The sequence below is a fragment of the Rhipicephalus sanguineus genome, chromosome 7 (assembly GCF_013339695.2).
Source record: "Rhipicephalus sanguineus isolate Rsan-2018 chromosome 7, BIME_Rsan_1.4, whole genome shotgun sequence".
Taxonomy (NCBI): domain Eukaryota; kingdom Metazoa; phylum Arthropoda; class Arachnida; order Ixodida; family Ixodidae; genus Rhipicephalus; species Rhipicephalus sanguineus.
Window position 1 is genome coordinate 58,911,446 of NC_051182.1, and position 17,267 is coordinate 58,928,712.

At 44.8% G+C, this 17,267-nt stretch overlaps 1 protein-coding gene across 1 annotated transcript in view; it reads right to left on the reverse strand.

The window, feature by feature from the left end:
- The window catches only part of LOC119399469 (TBC1 domain family member 9-like), a 705,668-nt gene that overhangs the window by 26,287 nt on the left and 662,114 nt on the right, over positions 1-17,267 (reverse strand). The window contains 3 exon segments of the mRNA XM_049417714.1: positions 4,636-4,806; positions 11,130-11,190; positions 15,186-15,297. Of these exon segments, the coding sequence (XP_049273671.1) occupies positions 4,636-4,806; positions 11,130-11,190; positions 15,186-15,297 (344 nt within the window).

Genomic DNA, 17,267 nt, shown 5'->3' on the forward strand with positions numbered 1-17,267 from the left:
TGTTTTTGCCACACATGCATGGTGGCGGTTTTCTGTCCCGCAATGTCATTGCCATACGGGTATGTTTTCGAGCTTCCATTTGAAATTTCACATCTTAATAACGATGCATGTTCACTGGGAGGTGCTGACACCTTCGAGGACTTACAAGAAGCTTTTGAAATGATTGTGCTACCTTCTTGCAGAGATAAACAGAACAGATTTCTAGCTTCAGCGCCTCGCACGGTCTGCGGCAACGCCGAGGGGCAACGCCCTTTCGTGGTTTTGGTTTAGCCGTGTGATCGCAACGAAGGCGCGCGAAACTTAATTTTCATCTTTATCGACCCTCCCATGCAGAGGTGGTAGACGTTGATTTCCATCTTCATTGGCGCTGCTCTTAGCATGTTTATTACCGACGCTCACTAGGTATTCTCGCTCTCCTTGTTTACCGAGTTTACTTTGCTCAAGGCAGACGCATGCAGAGAAGATGCCGTGTGTGTGCCAACACAACTCATCGCTCCAAGAGGAGAACGGACACACGTTTTATGTGTGCAGACTGCAATAAGGTGCTGTGCGTAGACCCGTGTTTCAAGTAATACCACACTCTGAAATACTATTGAACATTTTGCAGTTCTGAGTGATGCTGACACCAAAATACTGTTCTTAATTTATTTTTAAAATTTTTTCCTGACTTTATTCATTTCGTACATTCAAAATTCACAATAAAGTACCCTATATTGCCGATTATAAGTCGGCCCCCCAACTTGCAACCCCTTCTAGGGGAAAAAAAAGTTGACTCCGAACACAGCCTCGTGCAGCGGCCATAGCTCATCAGTAAGTTTTTCAGAAGAGAGAGTGATGGAAAGAAACATTTATTTGCCCGTGAAACATTGCTGACGACTCGTCGTCACTTGAGAGAAGGATGCAGTCACGGTCATTGCCATCGTGTGAGCCACTGCAGCTGCTCGCCGTCGGAATGGGTGCCGGTGGTATTGAGATGCTGCACGTGGAAAACGCCGCGCGGACCCTGTTGGTTGGCAGTCCATACAAGCATCGTTGAACTCGGTTTGCGGGATGCACATATCCTTCGCGACAGTACATGCTTTTGCTTCAATATCATCGTAGCAAACACTCAAGCTCTTGCTTCTCTGGTCATAAACCCAACCTCGAACCGCCTCCTCAACGGCAGGGTATCGTCCAGACTTCGGTCCGCGAAAGGAACGGCGTGTAGCAGCGCACGTGAAGATCTTGGTCCTTTGTTTTCTCCATTCCTTCACGCACTTTTCCGACACATCAAACTTGTGCCCTGCTTCAACGTTGCTTTGCAACTCTGCGTAGAGGATCGCTTGCCTCTTGAAAGCGGCGCTGTACTGTTGCCGGCGTAGCGGTGGCATCTTGGCAGCCGTCTGGCAGCGTCGCAAATCGCACACACCACTGCTCACAAGCGAAGCAAAATGCAGAAATGGCGAACAGGCGTGAGTGCAAAAAGACGCGAAGACGCTTGTGGGCACATGTGACTGGTCATGTGGTTTAGTTCCCCACGAAGTGTTGCCAGCTTTTCTGTGGAACGCCGATGGTTTGTCAACGAATCGTTTCTACTGTATAAAAACAAAACTGCAGGGTGCATCGCAAGATAAATTCCTCTTTATTCATAGAGCATCGTTCGCCCTCTATCAAAGGTTTGAAACGCTGCTTTCGAGACCGTGTTTCCCAAGCAGTTTGCATTAATGCCGCGCGGCGGTGGTTTTTAAACGCGCTCCGTAGTTTCGCCTTGCGTGGTTTCACTATAGTTTCGCGATTGTCGTGGCAGATCGCAAAAATGTCTGGCTCCGGAAGCGGCGCGCGCGCGTTGGGAGATAGCTGTTGCCGCGACTCCGCTGCCTCTGTGGCTGACGTTATCGATGCGTCAAATAGCAGGAAATCCGAGGACGACGACCTTTCATCAGACCTCACAGATAAGTCGACTTTACGATTCCGTGTATAGGTTGACCCTGATTATAGGTCGACCCCCGAGCTTTGGAAGGTCATTTTAAGAAAAAAACGTCGACTTATAATCGGCAATATACGGTAATTTGCCCACCTGGAAAAGTTTTTTTCAAAAAAATTCGACACTCAGAGGGGTTAACGTACACCTAAATCTAAGTACATGGGCCTCCAGCATTTCGCCTTCATTCAAATGTGGCCACCGCGGCACTCAATTTCCGTGCCATCTACAATGAGAACACATCAACAGAAAACTTCCTGTGATGGAATATCGTTGGAAACCCCACCGGCTAAGGTGCTAAGCACGCTAGCTGCCTCATTGGTAATGACCACAAGGCTCTAAAGTTTGGTGCGGAGTCAATGAAGTGCTCACTGATAGCCACCATGTCACTACCACTGCACTTCTCGCTCTCTCTTGTTGCGGCGTGCTGACATAGCTAGGCATGGTCAGGGCATGGCTTCATAGATTGCAGTAGCTAGGCATGTCGAGGTGCAGCTTTTGAGATTATGCCATAGCATCTCGGAGGTCACACCTGACTGCGCAGTGCGACGCCCAGCAGCAGATTCATAGGTGTGATGGAGAGCTGCTTTGTGTGGTCAATAAGAAATGAACAGCGCATCCACATGCCTCATAACAGCGGCACCCCTGTGCTACTAAACCTAGATGCAGCTAGGCGTAGCCTCTGAGAGTACATCAACCCCAGAGTGACCTTGGGGTCTGCAAACTAATGAAGACGTGTAGGCATGGCAAGGTTCATTGGCCTACACATGTGCATCATTCATACAGTGGAGCAGGCTGGATTCGCAGTGAATTCTGCATGCTGGGTTGTGAGCTTTCTGCTGCTCGATCATGACGGACATTTATCTCCGGTCTCTCTTTCAGCGTGTCGCCGTTTCACCGGTTCCGCGGCAATATGGATTAGCCAAAAGCAGATGAGAAGCGAAAGACCACTGCGTTGGAAAAGAAGGCAGCCATCATCACAACTGTCATGTCGTGTGCTTGCCAAGTTGCCTGATGCCGACACCAAATACAGTAAAACCTCGTTAACCCGGATCTCACGGGACCGGCGAAAATGTCCAAGTTAACCGAATTCTGGATTATTGAATGGACCATGAAAACAAAAGGAAAATGTGCTCGGCACAGACAAACCTTTATTTCATGAAAAACTGCGTTATTTTTGTCTGCCTCATTGTCGAAATTTGTGCTAGAACGATCTTCTTCAACCCCATCAAGTGGTGGTGCGCACGCTTGCTGTCGCGAGAACTGACACACAACTCCTTGAGGACAACGAAGGCTTCGGCAGCCTCCTGCATGGTGCGATGTCGCGTCGGCTCATCTTGAGTGTCATCATCGGAACAGTGATTCTGACCCTTTTCAAGCACTTCCGATAATATGTCATCGTCAGTCAGCGGACCAGAAACAGTGACATAGTCTACGATCTGGACGCCACTAGGAAGGAGAGACCTATCTCCTGTCGAGAAACACCTGCGTTCACGTCATTCAATATCATCCCCTTTCTTTCTAGATCATTTGCTGGCTGCTGTTGCCACTTCACTTCGGTGACGGTCGCCATCACTGTGACGCACGGCGGCGGCGGCAACGCGCACAAGCACAGCCGAAGAATGCAATATGCACGAGCTCGCACACTACACACGAAGTCACAACACAAAGAAACCAGCAGCGTAGGCATAGGCGTAGACACTGGATGCGCTGGCGGCCCAAGCACTTCCACCGGGTGGTGACTAGCGCCACCTAGCCACTTCCCCCCTCTCATTCACTATCATCATGATCATATCCTGCTGGAGTCGTTCATTCGGTTTCGGTTTCTTCAAAACTCTGGTTCCGCCGTCGGTTGCGGCAAGCAGTGAGTGCTTGAGCCTCCAAGCCACCGAGATTGCGTGACTGAAAGCGTGGAGTCCCGACTCTGGAGTTGTCCGAGTTAACTGGTGCACGGCTAAATCCCTCTGGATTAACGAGCATTCAACACCATTGAAGTACACACAGTTTTGCCGGGACTGCGCCGCGAGTCCGAGTTAACCGAATTTCCGAGTTAACAAGATCCGGATAAACGAGGTTTTACTGTAGTATTTAATTATTGCTTTAATACAGTCTAGTCACACATATGGCTGCATAAAATTAGCAATAGCTGCAGCGCCATCTTCTTGTTCGCACATTTGAAATTGTGCGTCTCTTTAGGTGTGTATTGCATTAAGGGGCAATAATGAATATACAACGAAGTAATTCTGGCTCTCTCTCGAACTACAACGATCGAAGTTCGAGTGTGCTGCATGAACACTTATAGTGCAGATATTCCCGTCTCTGCCGAATCACATTGAATGCGGTCTATGCTACCCCAACAACTTTCTCGATTACTGCACTTCAATTAACGTATTTTCTCGTGTATAACCTGCACAGAAAATCCCGAAAATCTGGAGATATAAGTCGACATACAAGGTATACATGAACTTCGGTATGTTCATGGCGATATGAGGGAAAAGATTTTTCCGCAGGTTGTAGCTGGGGATGCGGCCTATGTGCAGGGACGGGTTACGAAGAGCAAATACGGCAAGTGTACAGTCCTCAGTAATCAGTTATTGAAGATTTCCTGCATTAATCAACAGTTCATCATAATTTTAAGCCTTAAGGAGGTAACTTCAAACCCTACAATGTTATACCTTGGACCCTGTGGTGGGCTGGAACGCTGACCGGGAACAGATGCCTGCCTGTGGGTTGTGCACGTTCTCAAGGTAGTTGCAGAGCACCATCATGGCCTCGCCATCATCCTTGCAGCTCAGCAGACGCTCCTGGTTGGCCTCGAGCACGGCGAGTGCCACTTGGAACACCACCTAGGGAGCAGCACGATTGCTCACTTGATTGATGGTGTTAGGGGCAAGTACAAAAAAAATTTGGGGAGGGGCGAAGCAGGTAGGGAAGGGTGTTTCAACTCCACTAACATGAAACATGCGGAGGGGCGAAGCATGCAGTGTGTGCCGGTGTTTCCCACAGCAAAATCAGTGCTAATGGACAATGAGAGACAGAAGAAAGATTAGACACAGAGACCCGCAGTCCACTTTTCATTAACGTGCACGCTGCGAATCTTTATTGTTTAACTACGCACAGGAGAAATCTCCCACTGGCACTACATTGCAGGTCAAGATTCAGTGCCTATATATTCGGCGTGGCTGGTGAACGGTTGTGCAGCGCAAGCAGTCGGTTTTTTCAATCAAGAAACTCGCTAGCAGAGGCTGCTTGCGTCGGCATTGTCTCTCGCAGGCGAGGGCGCGCTCTCGTTACTTGCGAACTGGTAGTTCAGCGTTCATCGCAGAAAGAGCGTTTCCATAGTCAACACGCGCCGTTCGCTCTCTCTCGCCATACGGCGAGCGCTGAGGCGGTGGCGCCCTCTCTTGCGCTCAAATAAATGGACAGGACACGACGATGCAGGCAAGCAAATGGTCACAACGATGCATGCGGCGACAGCAGATGATACACCACCGACAAGCTGAGACCCTAAGGTGCTTCGCCCCTAAAAAAACACCTCGACCAATGCTGCGCTATCTACTGCACATCCCCAGTGACAGCAAGAGTTGTAACAAACCGAGCATAAGTATTCCATGGTACGACTTAATCACATTAGGTCAATCTCCAAATCATTCACAGTGTGGGTGTGCCCAGATAAGAATGAACAGGAAGTCCTGGGCACCATTCCTGATTTTAATGACACTTACTCTAGGCAGAGGCTTTCGTCCCAGAACAATGATTTCTGCATGCACAACTAATCACAAGACCCGTTTCACTGAATGCACGAGTAATGTGGTGTATCAGATTCCCATGAGCCGTGGGAAAGTTTATATAGGTCAAACTGGACAATGTTTCAATGATTGTGCTTGTCAACACTGCAATAACGTAAAGAATGGATATGTCCGCCATTTAGTTGACCATTGTTAAGAAGTGCGCAAGTGTTACCATGTTTTAAAGAACGAAATTTATAGGAAAAGGAAAATCTAAGATGGTAAGAGAAATTTGAGAGGTGTTTCGGATCAGTAACATGGTGACAATTGTGTCAGTTTGCTCTCTCTTGTACTAGCGGAGAGAGAAATAAACATTTCGAAAGAAAGATTGTGATTGTGATTAACAAATGTTTCATTTGCGCATGTTTATTCTGAGAATGTATAAAAGGCTGGTTCTCTTGTAATAAACATTCAGTTGGCAGTCAGCGCTTGTCCCGTGGTCTTCATTTCTTTGCTGTCCTTGTTCCATTCGCGGTGTTTGTTTCTTTGCTCTAAGGACTTTGAAGTTAGTTTTGTGAAAAAAATTTCTGTTGGCGCCCCAAAAATATACAAGTTTTGGCTGCAAAAACCGCCTTTCCACCGATTTCACCATTCCTGAACTTTCAGTGTGCCTAGCGAAAAAACTGTGCACTTCTTGGCCACAATATTTATTTATTTATTTATTTATACAAGTACCTCACGGGTTCCACGGGGGAACATTTAGTGAGGGGGGGATACATTTTGTTTTGTTTTACAAAGAGCGATCAATGCAAATGCAAAGTGAGGAAAAAAAAAAAAAAGAAGTAAACAATATGCTTGTATACACGAAAAGTCCTGGCTGCGCAAATTGAAACAACCAAACGAGACGGCAAAAAATAACATTACACAATTCGAACCATCGTACATAAGTATATAATACAACTGATGTCATATTTTTCAATGAATGCCACAAAGTAATGGGGATAAAGCGTTACACAATGTTAAAGGCGACTTATCCGGATTAAGAATCAGCAACTAGCCGCAGTACATAGATAAGACTTCTAGGGCTCAAGAGTTCCCTTCAAGAGTATTTATTCCCTTCAAACAACAAGTGAAATACAATCTCATGAAAATTTTATTTCCCTTTGCTGTCAAAGGACTTTTGAGGAAGCCATCGTCCTTGCAAGGTTGTGGGTTCCAATGTTCTGGGTTCAGATATCACCGACGGAAAGGATGATTTTTCGTCCACTTCTATTTCTTTCAATTTAAGTGAGAATCATTACAATACAGTTAAAGGGACCGACAACTGCCCAGAATATGAAATGAGTTGACTCCACTGATGTAAAGATTGTCCGTTGCACTGACTCAAACCAACCCTGTTTTTTTCGTGAGAGATGGATTTATATTTTTATTTCTTAATTGAAAGTCGCGAAAAATGACCTCTGGCGCCTCTGGCGGCAAAAACATGAATGATCCGATGAAGACGGCCACGTGACCGTTGACTGCTGTACGCGGTCGACAATCTTTTTATTAGTATTGAAATATTGTTCGTTTCTTTATATTAAAAGGTATTACTGCATAATAATGTACATATAGGCCTGCATTAGTAGTATGCATTAAAGTGGCACTGCCTTCGCGTGACGTAATGATCCCATGCTTGTCAGCGCGTCTTGAGCAACTTTTCAGCGTGCTCATGCAACCGTGCACGCAGTTTCCAGGTCGCTAAGATTTTGGAGCGAGATAGTTTTGCTACCTACACCTCGTCTCAGAAATGACGCGCGCTGCTACTCAGTGCGGCCGTGCATATGCACAGTTACGTTTTCGATTACTTGGCTTGGCTCGTGTATCGAGAGAGTAACGACGCCGGGACAAGCCATCCATGACACAGGCGCTGGCAACCTTGGGCGCAGGCGCACACAACGCTGTACAAATACCGGGAAGGTGTATAAAGCCACACATCTCATTGTGACAGCTTGCTATTTTCAAAAATGGTTCGAAAGCTCCAAATAAAGGTGATTAAGCATAGTTACAGTAACTCCTGCGAAAGCAGAACCACGACAGCTTTCACAAGGGCTAGCGGCACCACTATCAATTCTCAGCATTGCTGGAGCAAGCCTCCCTGCGTGTTTGGAGCCTTTCAGATCGAAAAAATACTGCTTATAAAATAACTACGTGCTTTCCGGATAAACCACTGCAGCTACAAACGCTACGAAGGGTGAGCTTCCTGTCGCGCCGTAAAAAACTGGGTCGAGAAAAATCAGTTGTCGGTCCCTTTAAGAAACTACAAATAATGTCCCCAATGCTTTCCTTGGCTTAACTGTCTGTCGGCTTCATTAGTTGTGTATAATACAGTAAAAACGAGCCCCTCGGACAATTCCCCTACTTTAGTACAAAACAATGCCTGTATTTCAGGAATTTATTGCTGCAGACAAGTTAAACAGAAGACAATAAAACTCTGTACATAATTCACTTTGATATCCGGGCTTTCCTTCAAAATAATTTTGTGCTTTTCTCACTCACTGTTATACTTCAAAACTGTTTTAAAATGTATATAGTTTACCAAAAACATGTAGTTTTGAAAATAGTTTTCTCAAAAAGGCCATTTTTAACCCCTTGAGAGTCGAATTTTTTTGCGAAATGCACTCCAAAAATTTGTAATTTTTTTATTGCTGAATTAAATTCTTCAGATGATTCTATTTAAGAAAAAAATTATCTCAACTTCTTTTGCGTGACCGTAAAGTGACAAAAAAAATCATTTTTGTTGTTACATACACAGGGTTTATTCGTGAGTAACATCAAGCAAAATCCTAAAAAAAAAAAACACTTATACGATTTTTATAAAGAAAAATTATGCATTGTATATTAAACATAGCTCACAGACACACAAAAATACATTTGGGGAATAGTCCTTATCGGAAGAATCGCTGCTCGACTCACTAGCAGCAGAGCAACCGGCGCACACTTATTTATTTATTTATTTATTTATTTATTTATCAAATACCCACAGCGCCTTCATAGGCATTACAGTGGGGGGGGATACATAAAGTACATAATACAAAAATACAGGTTACATGTGTAGAAGGAGAAACATGATCATAACTATACTAGTACATCACAACATGGTAATACCTATACAATAACATTATGGAGCGCCTGGACAAACGCCGCATTTGAACTTATCCGCGCAATGTGTGATGGTAGCCGATTCCAGGCTGTAATTGAACTGGGGAAAAAGGACTTTTTATACATGGGTACTTCTACAGAATATTTCTTTTATTTTCAAATCGTGGTCCACTCTCGTAGACACATAATCAGGGTCATGGAAATATTTCGTGCGGTCAATTCCAGTACGTGAATGGTAGATGTCATGAAAAAATTTCAATTTATAAGTACAGTGTCGTTTTTGAAGACTGTCCCATCCAATTAACTTTTTTGCCTCGGATACACTGAATTGCCTTGAATAATTTCGAAAAACAAACCGCACTGCTTTACTCTGTATTCGTAAGCGTAAGCGAACTGCGTGAGTGAGTGCACGGAAGAAACTGTCTGGTTGTGTGCCCGTCTGGAAAGCAAAACGATTGAAAAATCCATAATAATCCTTCGTCTTACCGCCAACGAGACGGAGTTAGTTTTTCCGAGTCCCCAAAACAGGAAACACAACCACGGCGGCATCGTTTGTGTAATTTAGCGCCGCACAGAAACATATGTAATCGTGCCCTAGGAAGCAATAAACGAGAGAATAACAAGTGGTCACCCTTTGAGAGATTAGAAACCAGACAGCCATCAGCTTTGCGGGTGCGAGAAGTGATAACCACCAGAAGGATGAAATCGAAACCAGCCGAACCGCACGTGCGCTTGGATGCAGAAGGGAAAGCCGGCGCGCCACTTTGGAAAGAAAAAAAAAACAATGGAGACACATTGGCGTATGCAAAAAATTCCATGTATTCCAGAAGTGTGGCAACACATGCCAAGCAAGAGAAATGATGGAAAACGACACACGTTTTAAACATACAGGCATGGTGTAGACGTAGGGCGAAAACCCTCAAAGGGTTAACCTTTTCTAAAATTCCCTCCGAGTGAAGTCAAGGACATTGTCTACCATTCTGCATAAAAAAAATGCTGCATGAAGTTGCTAACACGTTACGACGCATCAAATGTGACCAATGCAGCCTAACAGCCATGCCATTAATTATGTGCTAAAAATTGTATCCAAGTTGTTACAGTTTTACACGACATAATAATGCAGCAGCTGTTTCAAAACAAGAAATGTGCAGCCAGGTTGCCTGGTTCGGCAAGCTTTGCCTTGTGGTCAACTGCTTGGCAAACTTGAGTAGACGACCCGTAGCAGTGCCCACTCACATCACATTACTGTTGCTCTGATTGTGGGTGAGCTGTGCTTGCACATGATAACAACGCTCAGAGGTCGAGTGAGATAAGGAATGTACCACTGTGAAAAGCGAAACCTGTTAATTGCCAACAAGATTCACATTGTACAACGAAAACTCTGCCAGTCATTTTGTAGCAAGAAACATATCGTGTTTGGACATCTTCGCAGTTACAGTGTGATTTAAGCTAGACCTTTATAAAAATGTTTTTGCTGTCTCATTCACTTTATTATAACGAGGGTTTACTGTATAAAATATGGCGCTAATACTATCCTAAGCCAGAGAAAACCAATATTTATTGTGCTTCATTCATAGCCATCAAAGGTGGCCTCATAAGCCTCTAACTTACATGCGATGTAGACACCTCAAAGCACGTCATTGTTGTTGCCTCTACAGCGTTGCATGCTCAGCATGAATCACATCGCACCTAAACACACACATACAATGACTGAAAGTCAAAAGCTGCGACTAATGTTGAACTGCAAAGACTTCTCATGCAGAAACTGATGTTGACGATAACCGACTTGCTCTTTTGCATTTGTAACAGGTAGATGGTGGACACTACTATGTAACAATAAAACATTGTGGCTGATTTTAAAAATTGGTTGCATCAATTTCATGGGTTTAATGCTTAAGAAAAAAACAACTGTGTAACTGCAGAATAGTATGCGTGACAACGATGGCCTTTACTGCAGCCATGGGCTCCGCTGCCTCTGCGCCGTTTAAACAGCAAGTTGCAAGTTGCATGCATCTGTAGCTACTGTCACTCCACCATTATAACAAGATGAGATTTCTTTCTTGAAATGCTGTTGGGTACGATTTATTGCAGTTGAGAAAAGAAAGCACACATTTAGTGTGCCAGTACACTTGACATTTTGCATATACAGTATATGGCGCACCATTGTACGAGATACCCCAGCAAAAAGTTTAAGGAAAAAGCCGCATCTCATACACTGGTAAATACAGTACTGCTGCAAGCAATGCTGGTAAGCTGTACCATACGACAGAAGTCGCAACAATTAAGACAAAATGCCTCACCTTGGCACCATCATAGAAGAAGCAGTCAACGATGTTGACAGCAGACTCAAACGGGATCACACTGCGTAACCGAGAAAAACAAAAACAGTAAAACAGTGCTGATCGATTAATATTAGGTTTCAATGGTGCAAGGGAATCTCTGGCCAAATAGTGCCACAATTACTGTAAAATCTTGCTAAACCAAACATGAATTGTCTGGGTGACTATGTTTTCGTTACAAAAGTTTCGTAAGTGGAAAATACGTATCTGTTGGGGGGGGGGGGACACCCAAATGCAAAACCAACCAAATTACAGGGAGTTGTTCTATTTAAAAAGCAATTCAGTTTATCGAGATTCTACAGTGCAAGCAATGACTGGAACAAAACAACACGAGTGGAATAAGTATGGTATAATTAACGTAGAATGCTATATGCGAGCATAAACACTAGCAGAGACAAAGATGTCAATAGCCCACCTAAAAGATGTTTCTCTTAGAAATCTAAATGCAGCTTTCAACGATCCACACTGATGATCTGCAACTAAAATTGCAATCTGGAATGATCAACTGCAATATGCAATGATCTGCAACTACAGTTAAACCTCGACATAAAGAACTTCACTGTAACAAAATTCTCTATATAATGAAGTATTTCACCTGTCACAGCTTCATGCCCATAGAACACCACGATTTTTGACCCCCTATATCACAAAGGTTCTTCATTAACAAAGGATGCAGTATGTATAAATAAAAAAATACGTGACTTCAACTAAATGAAGCTTCACCGCTGCTGCATAGGAAGACTCAGTTTTTTTGGGCCAGTGGTCCAATTGGCCGAGTTAAAACGAATTTTTTTGCAAAATTTGTTTTACAAATCGTGCACCGCACAATGGAGAGCAGCCCACTGAAGTGGAGCAGCGTGTCCAGGGGACAGGGTGCAACTCAACGCTCTCCCCGCCTTCACAGCAGCGGATAAAGAGAGAGCATGCAGCTCATTCGTGGCGTGCAGGAACCCTCGGCGTGCAATATGCTATATTGTCTTTACGCAGCGTGGTTTCGTTTTTGTGCCGTGTATTCACGAAACTGTTCACGAAGCGAACGTCACTGACAGTGCTGGTATCTTGCAAGCGATCTTGATCGGCAAAGAAAAGGACTTCGCCGCTTGTTTCTGGATGTCACACATCTTGCCCTCCATGATCCCCAACTCAGAAACAAGCTATTCTGGATCTTAACACATGCCGTTACCGCAAATGAAAGTTTTCTTCGATAAGGGCATTGCTGTACCTCTACAAGCTCCATAAAATTATGCGGACATTCAGTGATAAAGCCATGGTTGTCAAACTGCCACTCTGTAATTAGACTGACTCCAAAGTCGTGAGAGGTTTTGGAAACACCCGGATAGAATAAAACTCGAATAGTAACCAATTTGACAATACGCCTTTCTCACGGTGGCACGGGGCATGCGCCCTTCCTCCAGTGGGGAAGTCACGAAACGCTGCAGTAGGGCCTCCACATGCCTTTAGATCTCGGAGGCTTTTGTGCGGTAATTCCGGTTGTCTCAGATTACCTCGCAACGCTCCACCCCCTACCAAAACGGCAGGGGGCAGCATACGAAAATGAAAAAGGCGGATTATGAAGTTCAGTAAATTTTTGTCAAAGCTCAGCGGTCTTATACTTTCCGTTCCTGTAAGCCCCATTTGCATGCAGTGCGCCATGTCTGATCAAGACAGCAGCCCATTACATCAGCGACAGAAAATAAGGGGACTTAGTAGTAATGTGCGGTCAACCTCTGAGTAGTAACTGACTCAAGGCTTTTAAACTCCCTAGAACTGAAGTGAATAAAATTGGCAACTCTGCCTCATAACCTTGCTGCTATTCTATTACAAGTTATAGTACCAGATTTATTCAAATCTAAACATCGATAGCCTCTTTTCTAAGTGTCAGTTACTAATCTCGTAGACTGGTGTAGATGATTGGCAGAGTTCATTATCCGCAGTTAGAACTAGAAAAGATGGCATGCTGATAACACCAGAAAGCAACGCAGCCATTAACCAGTGCTGCAGAAACAGGATACTGTAGCTTACTGTAATGATGGGCCGTTGTGAAGGTGTACAGTGAGTGCCTGGTCAGTGCTTTTTCAACGCTAACTTTCAGTGATATCCAGGCACCAAGCACTCGGCATCGGTGCAGAGGTGCGTATGGTGAGCTGTAATGAGTGCGTGGATGGCAGTGGACAGTGATGACAAACGTCAATTTCTTTTTTAGGGGCAAAGCACCTTAAAGGGCCCCTCACCAGGCCACATAGCAAATTTTAGTTAGACGCTGGAAGTTATTGTGTGCTGAATGAAGAGCAGTATGCCGCAATAATTTTTCAAATCGGTTCAATACGAGCTGAGAAAAACAATAATTTGTAGCGGCGCGAAACCATGATGCGAGGAGGCGTGTTTCAAACCCTTGCCACTCGCCCCGTGTAGCCTTAGCAAGCCAAATCCCTTCCCTGCCCTCTTCACTTAATACATACGCCTGAACACGTCATGCGCATTCATGGTCACGTGCGCATGACGTGACCGAGCCAGCCCGAGCTCGCGAGCGGCGTTACACGGCCGCTACCTTTTTTTTTATGTAGCGGCCGTGGGCGCTTTGTCGGCGTTCTTTGTGGTGTACTGCCTGTTTCTGCGGGACGGGCATGAAAGTTGAGACATTTGTACGGGCACGAGAGTGGCGGTATCATGAGCCAGTGCCGCATTAACGTTTACTTGGACGCGGTAGAATAAATGAGCATAATAAGTGCTTGAACGCACCAGAACATTACTTTCGTTTCCAGGGCTGGCGTCTGCTTGATGCGTTAACCGCGGGGACACGAACGCATGGAAAAGGGAGGCACATTAGCCCCGCATTTCGCTGCAATTCACGAAAAAAAAATTAAAAAGACGCACACATTTCCTTTGTGTGTCTCATTATTTCTCTTAAGTTTTAATAATCTATTCAAGCAACAAATTACACAAACTACACATGTCGTGTCAAATAATTACCGCAGTGTCACGTGCTACTGTTGGCGACGTCAGAGCACAGTCGTCTACGTAGAGGAGCGACGTCACAGCACTACCATCTACGTAGGGCCATTTTCTCATGTACGTCATCCCGTCATTCTCTAAAGCGCGCGCCCGCGAGAGGAAGGGCAAGCAGCGTTCACCTGGAAATTTGACCCATTTCCGCAGAGCGTAGCGTAGGAAATTTTGGCAGACGTGGTCGTGAACGCCCAGTGTATGCATTGCGCTCGTTAGCTCAAAATTGTCAAACCTGGTGAGGGGCCCTTTAAGGTTGAGGCTTGTCTGTATGGCGTCCGTGCACACGGCGCAGCACCGTGTAAAATCGAAACATCAGGTTGAACAAAAGACTGATATCCCTCATAATTGTGACAAACAATATAAAACACCTGCAAGCACTTACCCTTTATACTAGTCGGCGACTTCAACGTGCACATTATTGACCTTAGGACCTAGTTTTGTCATCGACTCTCACTGTCCGCTGTCACGGTATATAGAAAACCGTTGCTATAGTGGAAACATATGTGTGTATGTGAATGAAAAAAGATTTACAATAGACGAACATCAATCATAATTGCGACAGAGCAATATAAAACACCAACAAGCACAAACCCTTCATACTAGTCGGCGACTTCAACGTAGACATTATGGACCTTGGGACCTAGCTTGGTCGTCAACTCTTTATGTCACTTTATGTCACCCAATTTACATTATATGGGGCAAAGCTCGGGTAACGTACGGTTACTCACACATGCGATACCCAGAGCTTCGCCCACTCGTCATGATTCACTTCGTGGAGATGCGTGAATTTTTTTGGGTGTTGTCGATTCCTGGCTTGCATCAGACGATATCGTTTTTTGTATCTTACTTTCCAAATTTAGCCGGTCAGCCGAGAATTAAAGCCAGTTTAGATTTGAATAAGTGTGGCAAGCACTCCTGCTGTGCAGAAATGGGAGGCTGACCTTTCACCTATTCATCAAGAAACCTGCGTACTCGCGGTTCTTTGAACTCCTAGAATGCTATGGTGCTCACCTGAGAAAGATGGTGAGGAACCAGGAAAGCGAAATCATGGACAGCACACCCAGTGAGTCCAGCTTGGTGTAAAGCTCTGGAATGTGGTCCCTGGCTAGGTCTTCCAGTACACCTGTACGTGGTGGTGCAATCACGTGCATTTTTACGCACACATGCGGCATCAAAAACGCAGACTCCGATATAAATATTACAGTGCTAGTAACTGACTACTGTGAAGCTGCATAACGAAGCAAGATTTGCCTGTAAGTGCTGCATGGTGCAGTACTGGCGTAAAGCTGGAATATACTTCAGCAGTAAAGACAGGAGGTGCAAAAGGGGTGATTATTGAATTGATTGACTAAATGACTGATAGACAGACTCTTCACTTGAATGAGAATTAACAGCTTAAAGATTATGAGAGCCTACGATAAGCACTGGAGTAGGAGCGATGGTCAAGTGATGCACCTTAGCACATACTCTGCACTGTGGATCACTGGTGGGTCATGTGCCATATATTAGATGTGCCTGAAATATGCAACTCTTTTACGCAGTGCTGCAATGACATTCCTTCGGAAAGCAGAACCACAGGCCAACAGCTCCACCCCGTGATTGCATGGATCATAGGAGAGCTCTACGTTGCATCTGGCAGCGGTGACCCACTGCACACGACGTGAACAACACATGCACGGAGTGCCTGACGGAGTGCCTATGAACCCAGGATCACGTGATAAGTCCTAAGCAGAGCTCGGATCATTCAAAAAGCTTGTGCACAGAACCAACAGCAAGGCCCCTGCTGGTGTCTCTAGGTGGATGAATGAGGTGGGTCCCAGTGGGCGACCCACCAATGGGTCACAGCACACATGAACCCTTTGAGACGCTATGTACACAATTGTGTGCACCACTTGTTTTTGTTATTTGTATCGACTGGGGGCTAAGAAAGAGCAAGATACATTGAGCTTTGAATGAATTGAACCTCCTGCATAGTAAGTTTGTCTTCATTTAACTTCTAATTGCGGTGTACTGTTGCATACAATCACTTTGCTGAAGGCACTACTACGCTCGACGAGTCGTTCGATGAGCCGCTTACCGCCTTTGCTCAACATGGACATAACCGGAAAAGAATTTGCACCATATTTCTAGCCTGAGATTTTGTTCTATTTATGCAAAAACAGAGCATAAATGACTTCAGAATAAAGAAATGTTTAATTACAACTACAATCACAATTACAAACCCCAGATAATAATATCTGGGGTTTAACGTCCCAAAACCACGATTTGATTATGAGGGACACCGTAATGGAGGGCTCCGGAAATTTCAACCCCCTGGGGTTCTTTAACGTGCACCTAAATCTAAGTACATGGGCCTCAAACATTTTCGCCTCCACTGAAAATGCGGCCGCCGCTACCGGGATTCAATCCCGCGACCTTCGGGTCAGCAGTGAAGTGCCATAAACACTAGACCAGCATGGCGTACAATTTAATTAGGAGCAATTACTATGACACACATAAAAAACGTATTATGACACTATTTTTGTAGCAATATAATATCGAGTGCCTTGAAACAACGTTGTATCGATTAGACGTATTTACAGACAGTTCTTCATAGGTGGAGTCTGAAAGGGTTATCGAATGATGGGTCCACCCACAGGTAAGCCACTGCAATTGTAAATGAAGGGCTGAAAAAGCTGCCTTGCTGCGAGTGTGTCAGTGTGCACATAAAGGATGGCAGTATTGTGAAAGATATGAGAGGGAATGCGTGAACGCCCAGCGAATAGCCTTAAACCCCAATTCGCTTATGCTCAGATGGCTCTGTCAAAAATAATGTGGAAAGGGTGATAATTTTCCACAAACTGTTGTGACTCCCACCACAGATCTGTTTTTAAGATGTGTGAAATATATAACACAAATAACAGCTTGATATTCTAGTGCTCACATGCAGCAAAGAGCAGTACCATTTTCTAACATCATACTGTGCTGTATCTTGATTTTCTGTGCTCCACACACACACACACACACAGGCAAATAAAAAAATCAGTATTTTGCGCAGAGCTATAGACAGCACACTGCAGTGCTCTGCTTGGGATACCTGCCAAGTAGGGTACA